Raw genomic sequence first — 15,946 nt, forward strand, 5'->3', positions numbered from 1 at the left:
ATTTAAAATTAAAATTTAATGCGCCATATGGATCAAGGTTTGGAGAAAAAAATAATTTAAATAACCCTTTTAGCATTTATTAAAAAAAAAACTTCGGATAAACTAATAATTTTGTGGTCCAAAATGAACGAAAAAACGGTTAAACGATTTACCGCAAAATAAGGAAACTCCCTAAGCAGTTTTATATTGTAATGGAGGGCTATCCCATAATGCTTCAGGGCTGCAAGTTTTGCAAAGGCTGTGAGAAGGCAACAAGTTGTCGAAAAGAGAGGCAATTAATGGAGACCTTGGAGAAGCACACCGTTCTGGGAGAAAGGCTTTTTGAAAACAACCCCGGGCGACTTTTCTTTTTATCATTGTTTGGCCTGTTGCATAATACTATAACAAAGGTTCATACTTCGATTCTAGAGAACTTAATTGACGCGTGTGAATTTTTATTCAAAAATTCTCACTCGCACTTTTCTTTAACCAACAACGTATCACTTCCTGGGAAATTCTTACTTAAGACCTCGACAAGAACAAATAGACTGTCATCAATATTTCAAACAAGCAATTAAGAATATGATATTTAAATTCATATATGAGGAAATATATATATATATATTTTTTTTTGGAATTAAGTCAATAACTGCTGCAAATTAATTTCTGATTGTTAATACTACTATCATTGCATTACTCTTCTTTAGCGAAATTGTTGTTATTACTATCATTATTCTTCTAGATCAGAATTATTAATACTACGATCAATACTTATCTATAGATCAGAACTGTTAATATTACAATTAATCTTCTTCTAGATCAAAATTAGTAATACCACCATTACTCTTCTAGATCAGAATTGTTAATACTCTTACCATTATTTTTCTAAATCAGAATTGCTAAATTGAAATTTGTACAATAGAATTGATTTAAATGCAAAAGCTTGAGGTATTTTTATTGCTAAATACAGTACAGAACCCGTTATCCGGAAATCAGTAAACCGGAAAACCAAAAAACCGGAACGAAATTCGATAAATTTTCCCACCATTTTTTTTTAAAAATGTTTTTTTCCTTATAAGATTTTAGGATTTTTATTTCTTTATTGAAAGATTTTTACCTTACCATCATTTTGGAAATAATCATTAATGTATTACTTAATCGTTTTTTCTTCTTTTTAAGATTATTTCCAAATATTTTTTTTTAGTTGGGTTTAACAATAAAAAGAACGGCTTTTTGTAGCGATTCCGAAAACCGGAAAAATCAGTTATCCGGAATAGCGATGGTCCCGATCGTTCCGGATAATCGGTTCCCTACTGTATATAAAAAGCATTTATTGCGTTTTTGCTCGAAGAAATATCATTAATAATTATACAACAATAGTTGTTATTAGGCATGAACCTTTTTATTATATTTATAAAATTTTCTGGATATATTGACGTCTTTCAATATTCAACAAAAGGAAAAAAATATTATTGACAGTAAGAAATTTGATTAAAGCCAGACATCAGAAGAAAAAAAAAGTTCTACACATTGAAAACAGATAAGTACCCTCCTCTTAGAGATAAAAAGTTGCACAAACTTACACGGGCTTTGAAGGAAAAGGGAACATAAATATTGCTATCTACAGCAAAAAAAGGTATTGTTACAATGGTACTTATTCTAGCACCAAATCGTATATTGGTATAATGGGGATAACGGTTTGAATAGTTTTCAGCACAAAAAGTAAAATGGTTAACTTATACCTATTTATGAACCTGACATTGATATCTAAACATGTAAATCACTTGTCTTCTAAATATTTTTTTCTCGCTGAATTAAATGAAATGAAAGAAAATGGGACTAATACTTCAGAAGGTTATTGAGACCGAAATTATAGCTAATGGTTAAAAAAAAGTACCCACTTTTGATTGCAAATATTAACTTCTCCAGATTTAACTTCTCCAGATGGTGCAAAATTATTAATCCGATAATGACGTTGTGTTGTTTTAAGTCCTAAGGAAATTTAAAAGCATTTTTTTCCAGTACCACTTTAAATGTTGTGCATATCTGCCAACGTGGGAAGGAAGAATTCCAGTCGATTTTACGAAATAGAATGAATTTCAAAATATTTGTTAAATAATGTACTAAATATTTTACGCATAGAGAATTTTAGGGGTTTTTATAGCCATCAAAATGGAAAAACGGCGATATTTTCCAGTTATGATGGGCATTAAACATACTTAAAATGTTATGTAATATGTTTACTCTTAACTTCGAATAATAACAGGCATTTAATTCATCAAAGATAGTTAAAAGATTTTTTCAAATTAATTTAAAAACAAAATTCTGAATAAAAATAAACTGAACATTTTATAGCAAAAAAAGTTTTGAACTGATTTCAAATAAATAAGGTTCTCTTCATTATATATTAGTAATACTCATTTAAATATTTATGCAAGCAAGCAATAATCTGTATAAAAATTCTATTTCAACAGGAATTTTTTTAGGAAACTTACTCAATTTTTAGATAATTTTCTAAAATGGACCAGGAGAATTTTAATTAAACTAGTAAACCAAGAGAAACTGGCAAAATCCAGTGGAATTGGCAGCTGTGGTTGTGCGTCATTTGAACGCACATTGATTGTTTTGTAAATGTATGAACTGACACTTTATTTTTTAAATAGATACTTTCCACGTTGCTATATTGAAATAGACGATTTGCTCAAAACAAAAACAATTCTGCTGAAATTTAAAAAAAAAAAAATTATTAAAAACCATTATTGATTAAAATTCATTTTTAGTTAAATAATTTTCTGAATATAAGATAAAATAAATCTAATTAAACAAACATTTAGACACCGGATTTTTTCTTCTTCTTTTAAATTAGAAATGTTTCATACTTATAATGGGTTTTCGATAATATATTGATAAACTACACTTTTTCCAAGAGTGATATTCTTACATTAAATTTTTCTTTATTGTTTCCAGAAAAGTACTTTGCTAAGAAATTTACACTAAACAACAAACCAATGCACAGTAACATCTTAAACAGAATCACTTTAGAAAATCACGATGTTTTTCATCAAAAATGCTCTTCTGAACCATTTAAAAATGTGGTCTATCATTACATAGCTCAAAGTAAATTTAAAAATCTAGGTTTTAAACATTCCTTTTGGTTTTATGTTTCAGCAATCAAAGAAATATTTTATATATTCCTAATTCGGCGTTCATAAAGAAAATAATAATAATAATAATAATAATAATAATAATAAATTTAAACGCTGATTTAAAAATAGAAATTTTTATTTTATTTTTTCTTATTTATTTATTTATTATTTTTTTTCGACGGCAGAATCTATAAAGCTATAAACATTATTCTCTCTGAAACTCCATAAAAATTCTACAAAAACAATAACTTTTAGAATAATAACGTTTTATATTAGAAAGAATAGAACAGTAACGTATTTTCTTTTCTTTCTATTCTGCGCATATTAAAGAAAAGAATAGCAACGAATTTTAGAATAATAACGTTTTGGAACTTTTTCAAACGGTAAAGTTGTTAATTTGTTCATTAATTAATATACTCCCCATCCCATCGTTATTTCGGAGTTTGGCATTACGCTCGTAATTGTTATGAGCTTTCTAACTTTTTTTTTAAAACCAAATATTTGAAATAGAATTAAAGAAAACTAAGAATTCTCTTCTTAATTTAACGACATCTGCTATTAGAAAGCAATACACAATTAAAAAAGAAAATGTGAACATAAACAATGAAAAACTATCACTTGTCCATAATATAAAATTGCGCATTTTTTAACCCTTTGGCTACTAACGGGACTCATTTGTCCCAACAAATGTTTAAAAACTACTAATGGACATATGTATCCCACCATTAAGTACAGCCGGTATGTATGTCCCAGCCTCTAAATTGATAACCGCTAGTCAGAAAAATCCTAAATACTAAATTTGTCTTATTTGTGACCTATTTTGTCCTTTTGAATAATAAACGGGACAAAAAAAATCATTTTTTAAAATTCGTAGTCAAAGGATTCAAATTTGTTTTGAAATCAAAATTTTCGCTTTTATTGATCTATTTTCTTAGATAAGTTAATTTAATCTATTAGAATATTTTGTCCCAGCTATAAAATTTGAAATCTTCTCATTATATTTGAATTGATTTCTTTTAATCTACTCTATATACTCTTAGATTATTGAACATCTAATAAGATAATTTATAAATTTACACATTATGGGAATATAATTCAATTCCTAATAAATTTGCATGAAAATAAGAAAATGTAATATAATATTAAACTTGTTCTTTACAATAACTTAAAAATACTTTACACACTGTGTTAATTAGGTGGGTATTCTACAATTTCGCATGAAAATCGAAGCATAGTAAAGCAATTTTGATAACCTTTTTAATAAACAGTCCAAAAGCAAAAGCACGAAACAAAATAGTCTCATAATCAAAGCATATCCTTATTTTGAACACAGTTATAATTTAAAACACTAATACAGATATAATTAAGTGAATAATACAGTTATAAATATAACGATATTTAAATTTTTCCATCTCTGATAACATCTGCTACGAGTATCAAGTTGAAAAATACTTTTTTAAATCAAATCCGACTCTATTATAAGTGTGTCGTTGCACGTTTTATGCTAAAATTATTCATTAAATTCGCATATTTGTTTTATGCAACCTACAATGTCATTGCATTTTTTTTTTTTTTTAACTTTGATTCACCTCATTTATTTTCAAACCATTTGTCATATATTGCATAATAAGTTGTATTGCATATATATATATATATATATATATATATATATATATATAAATAACACAAAAAATTGCACAGAAATGATCAAGAGAGAAAATAATAAAAAGAGAAAACGGTAAATGACAATAAATTTTAAATAATTTCTGTGCTTTCTTTCGTACCAAATACTTTCACGTTAATTTTTATTTATTTTTTCAGAATTTGAGTTGATTGGTATTTGCAGACTTTTTATTCTTTTACCACTCTCATGCATCAAGATTATTCTCATTTTAAAGTTTTTTTCCTCTTATATTTTATATCCCTAGATAAATAAATAAAATAAAACTTGAAATTCTTTTGCTACACATTTAACTAATTTAAACTTATTAGTTACTTTAAATAATCTATTAAATACTTCATTTTTCTCTTTTACATCTCATTACATATCAAATACTTCTCGTTTACATTAGGTGCATATTATTTAAACAAGTATGCGATAAATTATTTTTATACGTAATTCATGTATCTAAGAAAAATCTAGGAATCCCATTAACTATATGAAAAATTTTCAATGAACATTTTTCATTAAAATTAGTAGATTCTTTTTCTTCTCAATAATAGAAAGTTTGCGAAACTAAATTTACTTGTGCATTAAACTTACAACAGCATTAAATCATTACAGTTTCTAATCAAATTGCACTTTTTAATCAATAGGAAAAAAATACTGACGTCTCTAAGACTTTTCTTTTAAAACTATAATTTAATTTGATCTCCAATCTTAATTTGAACTATTATATAAAGAATTCCTTATAAGAACATATTAATCTTATAAATTGTTTTGTTATGGTAATTCATATAAACATCTTTATGTAAAAATTTATACTCCAGTTAATTTTAATTTATTAAAAAAAAATTGTATTTTATTCATTTCTAATTTTTTGTTTGCCTTACTTTCCTCTCAATTAAATTATTCAGTGACAAGAATTTTCTTTTTCGTTCTGATAACAATATATTTAGAGAGAATGAAACAATATTTCCTCTGCATTAAATAGCTCATTTAGATTACACGTGATATGTGGGACTGTTTCATCTGCAGTAAATAACAAGTTTGATAAAATAAATTTGTTGACACATAATATTAATTAAATCATCTTTGTTCCAAGCTGAACTAATTTAAAAGATGAAAGTACAGTATGAAATTATAATAAAAGGACTGTTTTACCATACTGTGAGCAATCAACATGTGAGAGTTATACTTGTAAGAAACTCTTGCAAAGTAAGATTTTTAGTTAGAAAAAAAACATAACTGACCTCTCCAGTGTCAATTAATGCAAAAGCTGATTGGATGTCCGAAGTCTTGACCGATTGTGCAGGTGACAGTTGACCAGTGACTTCCACAGAATTCACATCATCATCAGGAGTGCCCTTCCGTTTTTGCCCCACCGGGCTATCGTGGGTGGACAAGGGACTCATTTGAGACATCATCCGGATGAGCCGGGGACAATAGGGATGATCCCCCCAAAGTGTAAACAAATAAAAAGACCTCAAGGCATACGGTGAGAAGAATTCGCCGGGAAAATGTCCGTCAATAAACACACAGGGAATGAACCAGAAAGCCCCCCTGGGGGCCTAGTCGTGAAATCAAAGAAACCTTTTGAGACATTAGATTAGGCCTAGCGGAACCGTCTTCGCGGTTTTTCGGCGATAGAGTAGAAACTAAAGCACCTGCGAGGTAAGTGGTGCGTCACTCATGCCTGCAAGGTTTTTCGGCGGCCTTACGTCAACTAGAAAGCTTCAAACAGGTAAGAAGATTCGTTGGCAAGACCTTGGCATCAGATCGCTGAATTGGCAAAATGACCCTAGCATATTTGGCGACCGCCTAATTAAAGACTTTCGGGGATAACCCATTTCCTTCTGTGGTCCAAAGAAGTTGTCTCTATTTATTCTGAAGAATCGAAATAAAAGAATATCAACCAAACATATATAATGTGATAAGAATGAATCCTCTTAAAATTCTCTAAGAAGGGATTCAATGTTCGCTTTATTTTTTAAAATCTTTTTGATACTTTCATTTAAAAAAAATTATTTTCTTAAACTCTCAATTGGGTAATAAAAAGTTTACTGGCTACGCATTTAACCAGATAGGTTTACAGCAGAGCGACGAATTTTAAGAGTACAATAAATGCATAAAAAGTGAAGTTTTCTTAATCATTCCATTTACGGAATAAAGTCAATTGTATTCCGAATAAATCAAAAACAGTTTTTCCTTTAAAATTTAAAGTTAAAATTAGGTTATTCGATCACAAGTTATTCAATTATTTATTATAAAAAACAACCATAGAAATCGTTTTTTTCTTTTTTAAATCTTACATTGTATGCCTTACGTAATGTAAAAAGTATAATAGTTTTCACCAACTATCATTCAGACATTAGATAGCTCTTTATTTACTAAATTAATAAAATATTATGAATTAGACAGCAATTTTGCGTAAAAGATCCATCAGTAAATTTGAAAGAAATACTTTTTTTTAAAATATTTTCTTTCCCTCTATAATTGTTTGAATAAAAAAAAAAAAAGAGACTTCATTTTAACAAAATCGTTAAGATCGGTATGGAGTTTTTATTCATTATAATTAAAAACAAAAGGAAGAAAAAATATGAGAATAATTACAAAAGAAGTTTTAATGGGATACATGATGGGTCTGCTATCCTGTCAAACATTTGGTTATTTTCATTTGGTCTGATTTATTATAATTTTTCATTCCGTAAAAAAATTTGACTGCTGTATGACACAACCTTCAGGTAAGACGCATTGTATTTTTTAATAAAGAAACGATTATTAAAGAAATTAAAGGCCGATAGATTTTTATTTAATATTCTTATATATAACAAAAATGAATAAAGGATATGATTACAGGACAAGTATAAGGGATAAGTATAAATAAGGTATTCGAGACTTTTTTTCCCTTCCTTTTCCAAATTTTCTTTACTTATTGTTTGAACTTTAGATCCTGATTATTAGATGAGACGTAGAGAAAATTCTTATCAGTTTTTTAACAATAAAAAAAAAAGATTTGGGCTTTTTGTATGGAAAAATATACTCAATAAATTTTTTTCTTTACTCAAACCCATTTTGGAAGCAACTTTTGGGATTTTTAGAATTTTCTTTTTATAGAACGCTTTTTTTTTTAAACAGTCAAAATCTTCCTTCGTTTTCCAAATAAAAAAGCCGCGAAAAAAAGTTACGAAGATTCTCACGGCATTTGGCGATCTCAAAAAATAAGAAAAAACAATAATGAAAGTAAAATAAAATTCTCATTAAAGCAACCATGCGAGCTGACGGGGGCTAGTAGAGAGTTTTACCTTTACGAGGTGGCAACGCCGGAGATACCTGTCCGGACAACTTTTGTCGAAGTAACGATGATCGCCACTGCAAGATAGGTAGAGGGGGGCTTACCTATCAAGGGGGGGAATGCAAGATTCTGGGGGAACTTGAGGGGAGTGAGGTCCTCAACTGAAGTTCTCTTTGGCATAGAAGACACTTGCCAATTGATGGGTTAGAGAAAGCAGGGGGAAAAAAGCTATGATCTATCCCCCTCATCTAAGTATTGGAGGATGGTCAGGTAGAAGATTCCCCCCCTCTTTATCTCCCCCATCCCCCTTACCTGTACGGCGCCGACGGCATTCTTTGAGAGTATGCTTGTTTGGGGTCGGTCTCTAATTGCCAAGTAGCGTTGAGGTTTTTATCTTTAATATTTTTTTTTATTACTGGCTTATTATTAAGGTTGTCAAACGATTGCTTTTCAAAAGCTATTTTTCTTTGGGCCGTTTTTAATCGATTTTTTTTCTTCTTCCCTTTCTCTCTCCCACCGGTAGTTTGAAAAATGTTTGTTTCGTAACCACTTGATTTCTAAAAGGGTTATGAAATACTTCGTTGCCAAAAAAGAGGGGAACATCTTCTTATACCCCATAGAAAGTCATCTCGCGAAAAACGTCTGGAAGAAGATTGCAATGCATGTTGAATTTCTGAAAGGATTTTATTATTTTTCCCCCCCTTCACAAGTGAGGTCAACGCGCCTCGCGATTTAGTAATGACAAAGAGTTTAATAACCTCTTCATTAAATCTCATTTTTGATTTAAATAGAATGCAATGTCGAAAATGTCTTTAGAAATGCAAAAACAGAGAATTTCTTCGCATACCAAGATTTAAAACACACTCTCTTTTCTAAGAACATCGGAACTTGTAAATGATCGGATGACGACTCAATGTCAAAAACCAGTGTGTAATGATCAGTTGAACCAGTGTGCTGCACATTTTCGGTCGGGTACAAAATCAAAAGAGGATGCACGTTTTTGTTTTCTGTTCATCGTTTTCATTTATTCTTTTATTCTATTTCGGAATAATAAATTTTTCTTCAAATATATCGATGAGCCGTGGAGACTGAGAGGATAGAGTGTTCGCACTCCAATAAGGTAAACCGGGTTCGAATCCCAGCGATGACTGGTCGATACTATTCCTCGCCCGGCTCTCACAGACTGAAATGCTGACGTAAAATAACCTCTTTGGTAGATGGATCATAGGTTAGAGTCCCCTTGCCATTCCGTGGGAGGATTTGGTGGTTTTCCTCTTCATGAAACGCAAATTCGGGTTAGTTCCATCAAAAAGTCCTCCACGAAGTCTTGAACTAGGAGCTCCCTTGCCCTTTGGATTGGATTCAAAATTAAGAGCCTACGTAGTTGAACATAACTAATCGTAAACCCAAAAATGGGTTCGGTTGTTCAACGACGGTTATAAAATAAAATATATCGATAACTAAAAAATAAGACATGTGTAGTTAAGATAACCGAGAAATGGCATTTTCGGCCAGTTTACCAGTGATTCACCGAAATCTTTTTGACTGAAAATTTCACGAATAATCCGAAGTTCGGGAGAAAGGTAAATCTCAGCAGTTGGTTTGAAATATTTTTCTCCATCTTAATTATGTCTCACAAAATATGACTTACATGGGAATATATTTTGGTCTTATAAATCACTAAAAATGAACTCTGCGCTGAGGAAAACAATAAAAATCTAAAATCAGAATTATTCTAAATTTGAAGTAATTAGTTCGATAAATGGGTAAAATAATATGGTATGGAGGAGTAAACGAGCTATTAAGAACTTCGAATTTCATAGTTTCAATTATTTTAGGAAAACAAACGTAAAGAGTTGGAGTGATATTTCTTCCAATCAAGCAAAGCGACGACTTTTTTGTCGCCTTATTTCAAACAATGTTTGGCTGCAGATAATATCCCACTTTTTAAATAATTTTCAAAGAAAAGAAAAGAGAAAATTGAAATCAACATTTTAATCAAAATGGTACTGGCATAGAGCTTTCGATTTTATACACATTATATTAAGTACTCGAAAAAATTGTTTAATTTTTGAAAAATACAAAAAATTCAATTCAAAATTCGATTCTATTCACTTCACTATTCAATTTTTGATCTTCATGCCTCAACCACGGTCATTTATTTATTTCTGCATGCATATATCGGAATTATTTCAATAGCGTGCTTGTATAGTTACATGATTAAGGAGTGAGTTTGATGATCAATGCAAGCACTATAAGAAATTAGATGACTAATATTAGTTTGAGTGGTTAGATGATTAATAAAATAGCTTACCATAAGATAAATATTGAAGTAAAACTTATTTACAAGTTTATTTGTGTAGAAGTGCGAATTTGCTAGAATTATCTATGTTGTATCTGTTAAGAGCTTAAACTGATAACCTAAACAAAGTCAGGCAAATGATATTTTTTTCAAAATTTTAAGTCAAATCCTTAAAAAAAAAACTAAAAAAAAAAAAAAGAAAGAAAAAAAAGCATCTTATTATCAATTTTTGTCTTTCAGTTACTAATGTTAAAGTTTAAATGTTTCTGTCTTTTGGGGGAAAATATATATATATATATAATTAAAAAAAAAGAATTTAAATTATATCGGTATATTTTATATCGGTATATCTCATATTGTTCATAAAGTATTCAGCTTCTTAAAGAATTTCTAGAAGTAGAGTCTTTAAACTAATGTAATAAATTTAATTTCTATAACCATTTTTTAGGCATAAAAAAGTATCTTTTTAAAAAAAAATTCCATGTTATTTTTAAAAACTTTTTAAACTAGCAAGTTATACTTATTCAAATACTCTCCTATTACATGAAACTTCAACATACATGACTGATGAAGTTATGTCAACAGCAGAAGACAGCCGCACCTAATCCTCCCCTGCAGTTTAGAAAGCCTAGAGATCACTAAGCCAAAGGATTAAAGGAGTAACAGGCGTCACTTAACCTTTTATCACTTTTCAACAAAAGAAATGAAGGAAAAACTTGACACTTGCTTCGTTTCCATTGTCCAGAGATTCACCCTACTCATCCATGTAGCAGACCCCATCCTTTTTGAAAGCAGCCACCCATGTTATGAGACTTAAGTCGAGCGTTACAGAGCAACAGTTACGCGGAACTGTTACTTTTCACTCTAGAGGCGTGTAAATTGACCGACATATGTCACCATTGTTCAAACTCAAAAATAAATTGGCGATAATATATTCATTACATTGGTAATATATATATATATATATATATATATGTATAAATGAAAGTCTGTCTGCTTAATTACTCAATGATGTTTAATAACTGTTGATAATATGCATTTATTGAAATAACAGAATGACCTATGTACTAAACAGCAAAGTTAATGGAGAAAAGATAGACCTATTCGTTTTTGGAATATTATTATTCACCATATTATTATTGATACCAAAATTTAATTAGTATTGGTAATATGTATTAATTGAAATAAAAATGCTAAGTTAATGCAGAAAAAGTTAATTGAGAAATTTATTAGGTACCATTTGAACATAACGTAATCATCTATGAAAGAAGTTGAGAAGTTTATTTTTTTCTACAGGGAAAATGGGGTTGAGCAATACTCACGTAAAACTAAATTCTCTTTTTCGGAAAATATTTGGTATATTGGAAGATTTTCATGCTTAGAAATGTTATCAAGGTAATTTAAGGTATATATAAGTATCATTAAATATTTAATTAAAGTTTTTAATTATAGCAAGTATTATCATTTAGTATGAAAATGCTCTAACTGTTTAACTTGTGTTAGAATTTACAAGTCGCACTTATTCGCTATATAACAATCAACAATATTGACAACGCACCTCACCAACAACAATGAAGAAATAGAAAAAAAAAAAAAAAATAAATATTCCGAGGGGCATGGGCACGTGTAGCTGTCCTTTTTGGGGGTAGTGGGGGCAAGCCAGTACAGTTATTAACCTTTTGTGGCATTTTCGCTACCACGTCCCCCCTCTCTAAAATCTCGCATTTCCAAAGAAGATATTTTCCCCACTCCCAATTTATGAGCTTTAGATTTCTTCCCCCTGTCGGCTTTTTGACTCCACAGGTAAATACTTCCCCCATCATTCATGCCGAAAAATAGGGTTGCCATAATTTTTGAAGACTCGCGTGCGAATCACAATAATGTTCTGCCCCCCTAGGAAATGTTAAACAAGTTACAATTAGGTTAAGATTAGGTAAAAAAAATTACACTCTTAAATTGTAATAATTATGATAATCAAAGTTGATATTCTTTTAAATTCAGTTTAGAGACATTATTTTGCTGTCATTTATTGTTTCCTTATGCCTAAAAATTTTTTTAATATGTTTTTAAGCACAAATATTTTTCATGAAAAAAAAGTGATTTTTTTTCCAATTGAATTTTTTCCTGAATGAATAATTTTTGTTACAAAATCTTAAAGTAATCGAAAAAAAATTGTTTCTCTGAATAAAAGATTTGTGCATTAGCAATCCAAACAGCAATTTTAAAATCGTCCCCCAATTTAAAGACTCGTGCTAAGCTGTTACAAATATTTTAACCACAATGCGATAAAATTTTTAAAAAAAATTGAAATCTGTAATAATTTTAATTTTAAGATATTATTTTATTTAAGTAGAGATATTATTTTACCGATTATAACCAACATATTAGGGCGGCGATGGTTGAGCTAAAGCTCTGAATTGTCATTGTAAAGAACTGGGTTTGAGGCGGTTCTCCAGTGGCGGCTGGAAGTCCACCCAACAGATCAATGGGTACCAGCCAGCTTATCTGGCAAGTACTATGTGCAGTGCTTACAGCAATCATGCCGTTGGTCACGAAATTGTGGAGCCTTAACCTCCATGACCCCCTGGTCCACAACAAAACTTTTGCGCAACTGCTTTACTTTACTTTAGTTAACATACTACACTCATGCTCAAAAATTAAGGATGCCGCAAGCTCCGGTAAATAAAGGTTCAAAAGCAAAACAAACGTGATTTATTCACGAAGCCCATTTATTAAGCTAAAGATAAAGAATAAAAATATCGTATATGTATGATTCCATTCACAGAAAATGCGATTTCTGCTCCTTGGAGCAAATATTAAAAATATCTCCTTTACAAAGATTAGTATTACGGTTGAAACATTTTACGTCTTCGTTGCAATAAAATACAGTCCACAACGCCTTGGCATGCTGATGAGTATCAAACTGTTTGATATTAGAGAAGATTACTCCATTCAACAAGCAATGTTCTCTAAAGATCCGGTACACACGTAGGTGGTGGTTGACAAACTGCACCTCATCAGCCAAGCATGTCCCACGCATGCACTATGGGATTTAAGTCATGTTGGCCATACAAGGGTATCCTCACATCAAAGGCATTCATTTACGATGCTTGCTCAGTGAGGACAAGTGTTGCCATCCGTAAACACAAATTCTGAGAATATAACAAACGCACACGTTTTTCCAGAATGATGTTGCGATAAATTTAGGCTGTCATGGTTCCGATTTGAATTTGCAGATCTGTTCTGGAGCCCAGAATAATTCCATTCCAAACGAGCAAAAATACACCAACGTAACGTTGCCGTTCAATGGTGTTGCCTAGGTGGAAACGTGTACCTGGTGTTCTCTATATGAAAGACCGACGTCAATCAAACTGCAAAATAAATCTGGACTCGCCGGAAAATACCACATAAGCCCACTGTGACGATGTCTACATTGCATGTTCTCTTCTCCAGGCTAATCACAACTGACAGACCAACAAGCGTCTGTACACAATTTGAACTGTAGTACCCGTGGTTGGAGATAGCTGGTGAAACAGGTCGGATGATGTGCTCCGTCTGCTCTTTTTTGGCTGTTTCGGTCGGCATTGTAACCAGGAAGAAGAAGACCGGTATCTTAACGTCTACTGACATTTCCATCATCTTGGAATCGTTGCTAAAGCCTGGAGAGGACACTTCACGGAATTCCCCTACGTTGGATACTTCTACCTGAGTACGCCCACATTCCATGTGGCTGATAATTTTACCACGTAAAAAATCCTCTACATGCGTCCTAACTATTCGATTATGGCATTGAGCGGCTTAGGAAACGTTTGTGAACAATTTTACTTTTTTGCTTACACTCTCGTCATTGTGACGTATTATCGGCATTTACTGGCAATTTTCTGTAATTTGCATATTATTCTTGAGGGAGTGGGGAAAATTCTACAAGTGAAATTTTTACTTCAGAGTTTAATTTCCGTGAGAGTTTGAATCATCCTTAATTTATGGATCCAAGTATATTACCTCATTCCAGAAATTTTTTTAAACTTATTGTCCATTCCGGAAAATAAATCATTCTGGAAATTCATAAACCTCTAAGAATGAAAGGATTTTTAAAAAAAGATTTTCTTTCGAATCTATCTATAATGAAAAATAGAGGTTAAAAATTTCATTTTAGTCTTAATTTATGCTTGTAATTTCATGTTAATAAAATTTATTGAAGTCATTGAAAGTTTTCAGACCTTAAGTGACTATTCCAGACGAAATCCATGCAAGTTAAATCAAATTTTTTAAATTTTCCTTCGAAAGAAATTTTGCCACAAGCATTAAGTTATTGGAAAGCGCTTGAAATGAAGCTGAACTTGAAGGACACTTTTCAATATTTTCGACATTTTACATTTAAACTTTAATTTCAAGACAAATTACGATTTCCCCAAAGTTGTTAGATTTAACAAAACGAGAGACAAAACTAAGGCGAATACTTCTCTCAAAGAACTTCTTTTAGTCAGTGTTTCCTTGATATATTCGTCAAGAAGCTAGAACCTTTCCGACAAACAGCTGCGAATTATCTCCATGTCTATAAAACACAGCTCTGTAATAAAGTTCATAGGGTAATATTTTATTTAAATTACCAATAAACCGACTTATTTAAACACCATACCACCCATGTTTGAACTAAGGTGTTTTTATTCGTTGACTTCCTGCTTTTAAAGAGGAAAAATGTAAAAAGCCAGAATAATTCATTTTAATATTTACTCTTTTTTTGAGGAAGACTTGTCTTTTCAAGGGTCAAAGCCCGACATTTACTTGAATTGCAGACAAGTATTTGAATTTTCTTGATTGCTCTGTTAAAACGTGGAACTTCAAAGAAACGATCTCTTTAGAATTTGCACGTGCATTAAAGTGCTTACGCATCAAATTTATGTGCATATTAAAGTGTCTTAGCCCTTTGAAATATTTTTTTGAAATTACTAGCTGTAAAGTAACATAGTAGTTCTTCACCTTTGAATTGCAGTATTTGTAATCAAATTTGAAATCTTATTTAACTTAATATCGAAAACGAGTGTTTTAACTTTGTGATAAGTTGTTTTTTAAAAAAAATAATATTTTAATACATTTGAATAAAACAGTTGCGGAGTTTATGTTTGGAATTCTTAAGATACTTTTAATTAACAACGAGTACTTAAAAGTTTATTATTATTATTTTTTTTTAAAGAAAGCATCGTATAAATTTATTATTTATAAATTAGCATGCAGTAATTTTGTGATTCTGAATTTGTGTATTTACCTTGCAGTTGAAATCACGTGTTTTATTTTATCTTTATATGAAGACATTTAGAAAACGTAAAAATATTCAGGGATATTTGCATTCAATAATTGCCAAATTATTGAATGTAATATTATCTCTCTCTCTCTCTCTCTCTCTCTCTCTATATATATATATATATATATATATATATATATATATATATATATATATATATATATATATATATATATATATATATATATATATATATATATATATATATATATTTGCATGTATTACAAAAAAGAAAAGAACATTTTCTACCCATCTGATATGT

At 30.4% G+C, this 15,946-nt stretch overlaps 1 protein-coding gene across 4 annotated transcripts in view; it reads right to left on the reverse strand.

Moving 5' to 3' along the window:
• Positions 1 to 15,946, reverse strand: part of LOC107452006 (transcription factor AP-2-alpha) — a 165,964-nt gene that overhangs the window by 84,660 nt on the left and 65,358 nt on the right. Inside the window, exon 1 of one of the 4 annotated variants that reach the window (XM_087158550.1) lies at positions 6,039 to 8,278. The exons of the other annotated variants lie outside the window; for them this stretch is intronic. Within the exon in view, the coding sequence (XP_087014676.1) occupies positions 6,039 to 6,212 (174 nt within the window). The 5' untranslated portion in view covers positions 6,213 to 8,278. Of the gene's footprint in view, positions 1 to 6,038; positions 8,279 to 15,946 lie in introns of those variants that run through there. 4 annotated transcript variants of the gene reach the window in all.

This window comes from Parasteatoda tepidariorum, chromosome 1 (genome assembly GCF_982258835.1).
Source record: "Parasteatoda tepidariorum strain Cologne lab strain chromosome 1, Ptep-v5.0, whole genome shotgun sequence".
In the NCBI taxonomy this organism is placed as follows: Eukaryota; Metazoa; Arthropoda; class Arachnida; order Araneae; family Theridiidae; genus Parasteatoda; species Parasteatoda tepidariorum.